Source organism: Gossypium hirsutum, chromosome D06 (assembly GCF_007990345.1).
Source record: "Gossypium hirsutum isolate 1008001.06 chromosome D06, Gossypium_hirsutum_v2.1, whole genome shotgun sequence".
Classification (NCBI taxonomy): domain Eukaryota; kingdom Viridiplantae; phylum Streptophyta; class Magnoliopsida; order Malvales; family Malvaceae; genus Gossypium; species Gossypium hirsutum.
The window spans coordinates 12,270,099-12,274,363 of record NC_053442.1 but is presented as its reverse complement, the minus strand read 5'-3'; the positions used below and the strand labels follow the sequence as shown (position 1 = coordinate 12,274,363).

The 4,265-nt window shown below is 35.0% G+C and overlaps 1 protein-coding gene across 1 annotated transcript; it reads left to right on the top strand.

The window, feature by feature from the left end:
- The first annotated feature begins 833 nt into the window (after positions 1 to 833).
- LOC107901164 (probable pectinesterase 53) lies at positions 834 to 3,679 on the top strand. The gene is made up of 5 exons (XM_041095692.1): positions 834 to 1,403; positions 1,695 to 1,884; positions 1,963 to 2,169; positions 2,260 to 2,495; positions 3,434 to 3,679. Exons 1-5 carry the CDS (start codon positions 1,039 to 1,041, stop codon positions 3,579 to 3,581), a joined length of 1,146 nt encoding a protein of 381 aa, XP_040951626.1. The 5' UTR covers positions 834 to 1,038; the 3' UTR covers positions 3,582 to 3,679.
- Positions 3,680 to 4,265: the final 586 nt, after the last annotated feature.

Sequence of the window (4,265 nt, the reverse complement as noted above, 5' to 3'; positions counted from 1 at the left end):
CCCAATGTTATCACCATCGCTCCCCATCTCAGCAGCCACACACATGCAAACCACCAACAACCGAAACCACTCAATAACCAAGTAGGACTCAAAGATATGTCAATAGAGCAAACTTAGAAACGTGTCAGTAGAATAAACCCTCTAAAGAAATTTTTTATCTCAATTTTACAAAACCTGGAGCTCAACCTTTTTTATTTAATTACTATATTCCATAATTTAATGTAAACAAATATTCAACCTGATACAAAGCGAAAGAATCTTACTAATTTATAATTATATTTAAGTACAGCAAGCAAGAGGCGCTACCAAAGACAAATAGCCATTTTAAATACTTCAATAAAAACTTTTGCATGCCCAGCTAATCTAACCACCCAAATTCATCAGTTTGGCAAATAATATAAGGATGTATTTTTAATATACCCAACATTAGTATTGAATATAAGAGGTCATTTGTAAGATTTTTTTTATCACTCACCATCAATATATAAATTTATAGACTACCAATAAATTAAATATTAACACATACTCTAATGATACAAATAAGTTAGGTAATCATCAAACAGGATAGAAAGATTTTGATAAAAAAAAATTAGATTCCAATCCCATTATCTCTTCATACACAAAACATGGACAAGGAGAGACCACTCACGGGCATTACAACACAAACAGCGATAAAGAAAGAGCTGATAGAGAAATAGTTTTCATTTAAGACAAGGAAAAATATGTTTTCATTATATGCCAAAAAAAGTGCAACCTGGTCCTCTCTTGTGGCCTAGATTGTTTGCTTTTTTTCCCCCATATATCCCTTCTCTCTTCTTGACTCTTGACATGTTTGTCTACCCGTGACCTCTACCTTTCTTTCATTCTCTTTTCTCTATTTCAACAACAATATTTTATATTATATACCTTTTTCCAACTAACGATAAAGTACCAACTAAGCTGTATATAAACCATGAGAGAAACTCGCCACTCTCATCACTCAACCTCTAATATTACATTCCCCTTTTGCTCTCTCATTCTCCTTTTATTCCTAAAACCATGTCAAAGTTTCAACGTTTTCTGTACATTACCTTCATTTTCTTTCTATTGAATTCAGGCCATGCATTGTGTCATACCAAAGGAATCAGATTCAGAAGCTCTAAAGGGAAGCACAGCCATAGGCAATCAACTATGACGGGAACCCATGGCTCCGAGCAGCAATTCATGCAGTGGGTCAAATTTGTTGGTAGCCTTAATCACTCAGTTTTCAAGACAGCAAAGAACAAGCTTTTCCCTTCTTATACTCTCACTGTGGACAAGAATCCGGCCAAAGGAGACTTCACCACTATCCAGGATGCCATTGATTCTCTTCCTTTAGTAAATCTTGTGAGAGTGGTCATCAAGGTCCATGCAGGGGTTTACACGTGAGTACCTTGTGGCTTTCCTTCATTTGTAGTTTTACTCTGTCCTTATGCTCTTCTGCACATATATATAGATTCTAGAGTTTGTCTACATTCACTTGTATGCTAATTCTTGTTCAGTGTGAGACCGTCATACAGACACAAGAATGTAATTTCCAATTTTGTCTTTATCTACCTGATCAAAATGCCTTCTGATATGGTTTTTGACCAAAGAGTCTAATTCAAACCAATCTTGTCTTTCAAACTATCTTTAAGAAATTAACAAATATTTACCTATATTTGATTTGATTGCAGAGAGAAGGTTAACATTCCACCATTTAAATCTTTCATAACCATTGAAGGATCAGGAGCAGATGAAACAATTGTCCAATGGGGAGACACAGCTCAAACACCTGGACCAAGAGGACAACCTTTGGGAACCTATGCTTCTGCAACTTTTGCTGTGAATTCCCCTTATTTTATAGCCAAAAACATAACATTCAAGGTAACTTAATTAATCAGCCTTCTTAACTATTCTACAATGTAATTATTTTCTTATTTGCAAAATCAAATACTGGTGCAGAACACTACACCAGTGCCACCACCAGGAGCAGTAGGGAAACAAGCAGTAGCATTTAGGATATCTGCAGATACAGCTACTTTCTTGGGCTGTAAATTCCTGGGAGCACAAGACACCCTCTATGATCACTTGGGCAGACATTACTATAAAGATTGTTACATTGAAGGTTCAGTGGATTTCATCTTTGGCAATGGTCTCTCCCTCTTTGAGGTTAGTTACTTAATTCCCGACCTGTATATAAGTACATATTATACAAAAAAAAAAAAAGATATGTTGATTAGTGAGATGTGTTTATTTCAGGGGTGTCACGTGCGTGCAATAGCGACGTTAATAGGGGCCGTAACAGCACAAGGAAGAGGGAGTATGTTAGACGACACGGGGTTCTCTTTTGTGAACTGTAAGGTCACGGGGTCGGGGGCACTGTACCTAGGGAGGGCATGGGGTCCTTTTTCCAGGGTGATCTTTGCTTACACTTATATGGACAACATTATCATTCCAAAGGGATGGTACAACTGGGGCGACCCTAGCCGTGAAATGTAACTTCTTTCTTTCCCCCACACTTCTCTTTCATGCATGCATATAATATGCACATAATTTCATCTACAAATTTAATCATTAAACACTGAAATTGTTGGGTTATTAGTTAATGGTTCATTAATTAATTAACTGGTTATATTAATGGATAAAATATAAATACCCACTTTAGTAGTAGTGGATGCATGACCGGTGTTTTAGGTATAGTTTTTCAGCTTATCCTTTAGGCCGCCTCAACAGAAAAAATTCAAATCCAACTGAAAATGTTAAAAATTAGGAGGAAAAATTTGATTTGTCATCCTCCTAATGGAAAGGGATATAGATAACGTGAAATCATAGTTTCATACAATCCTTTCTCCTATACAAACTAAGTTTTTCATCATTTACTCTACGCTTAGTGAGAGGTTTGATTAAATAAAAATTTAATTAGCTCGAGTATTAAAATAATTAAATTTGTTTTCTTTTATAATTCGATGAATCTTAAATTTGATTTTTTTTAAATGAAAGCATAAATAGTTGTTTATTCCCCTGACCATAACATTCATCTGTTTTGTTGGGAATTTAGGCTTATATATTTGGCAAACAAGTAGGACAAGAAATTAGGGCGGTTAATACTTAATTAGGAACCTGAGCTTCAAAACTGTGTGCTCTTCGTTTGATTGATCTGTAAAATCTACGTGTAATGCATTATGCAGAAGCAAAGAAAGAAAGAAAGGCGTAAGCAATGCCAGCCAAAATATTAGATTAGGTAGCAATAGTGGGGGGAGGGGGGTTATAAAAGATAAGAGGCACGCCAGTCTTAACTCTAGTGCTGAGCGGTGCTAAAGTTTATTATATAAATTTAGCAAAGATTGCAGAAGCTATATAGCATGCGCATTCATGATGGGGTGCTAAAGTTTGTAATTTTGTATTGATATGGTTGGTTTATGTGGGTTGGCAGGACTGTGTTTTATGGGCAGTACAAATGCACTGGACCAGGGGCAAGCTTTGCAGGCAGGGTTTCATGGTCAAGAGAACTTACAGATGAAGAAGCCAAACCTTTTCTTTCTCTTAGTTTCATTGATGGCTCCGAATGGATCAAATTGTAATCATCAAAGAAGCTTTTTGTACAATCTAACCAACAAAAATAATACATTTCTACATGAAGGAAGAATAATATAATCAATGATAAAATCGATAATTAAAATTTGGAACCCATAGCTAAATCTTTCTTTTCTAATCAGTCCATTTGCATAATGACCTGGTTGCAAAAAGTGATCAAAGTAACCCAATTGCTGAATAATGGGGAAATCTAGGGTGGAGTTAGAGGCTCGGCCTGCAATAGAAACGGGCAAGCAGCTAAAGTTTCATCTTGGGTGTCTGTGACATAGGAAGATCATATATTAAAAAACAAAAGGGAAGTAAGTAGGCTTCATGCCAGCTACCAATGTTAGGCCCATTGACTAGAGATCTTAGCTTTTGGCGGACGTTTTGAGCCTACCTAAGCTCTATGTCATGTCACGTGAGCCACCATGATTTTACCTAATAATAATAATAATAATAATAATAATCTAAAAGAATTATTTATACAAATAATATTATATTTTCTACTTTTTCATAATATATAATTTATATATAATTATATCTATTTGAGGATCAAGTTGATAGAATTTGTAAATGTAGAAGGTTAAATTTAATGAATTATTTAAAATTAAGATCAAATTGATAGAATGTATAAGTAAATGTTATTATACTAATTAGAAAATACTACATCATCGCTTCCGTTAACTATT

Coding starts and splice junctions, on each gene's coding strand:
- LOC107901164 (XM_041095692.1), top strand. CDS start 1,039: ATGTCAAAGTTTCAACGTTTTCTGTACATTACCTTCATTTTCTTTCTA. Junction 1,404..1,694: donor GTCCATGCAGGGGTTTACAC/GTGAGTACCTTG, acceptor ATTTGATTGCAG/AGAGAAGGTTAACATTCCAC. Junction 2,170..2,259: donor ATGGTCTCTCCCTCTTTGAG/GTTAGTTACTTA, acceptor TGTTTATTTCAG/GGGTGTCACGTGCGTGCAAT.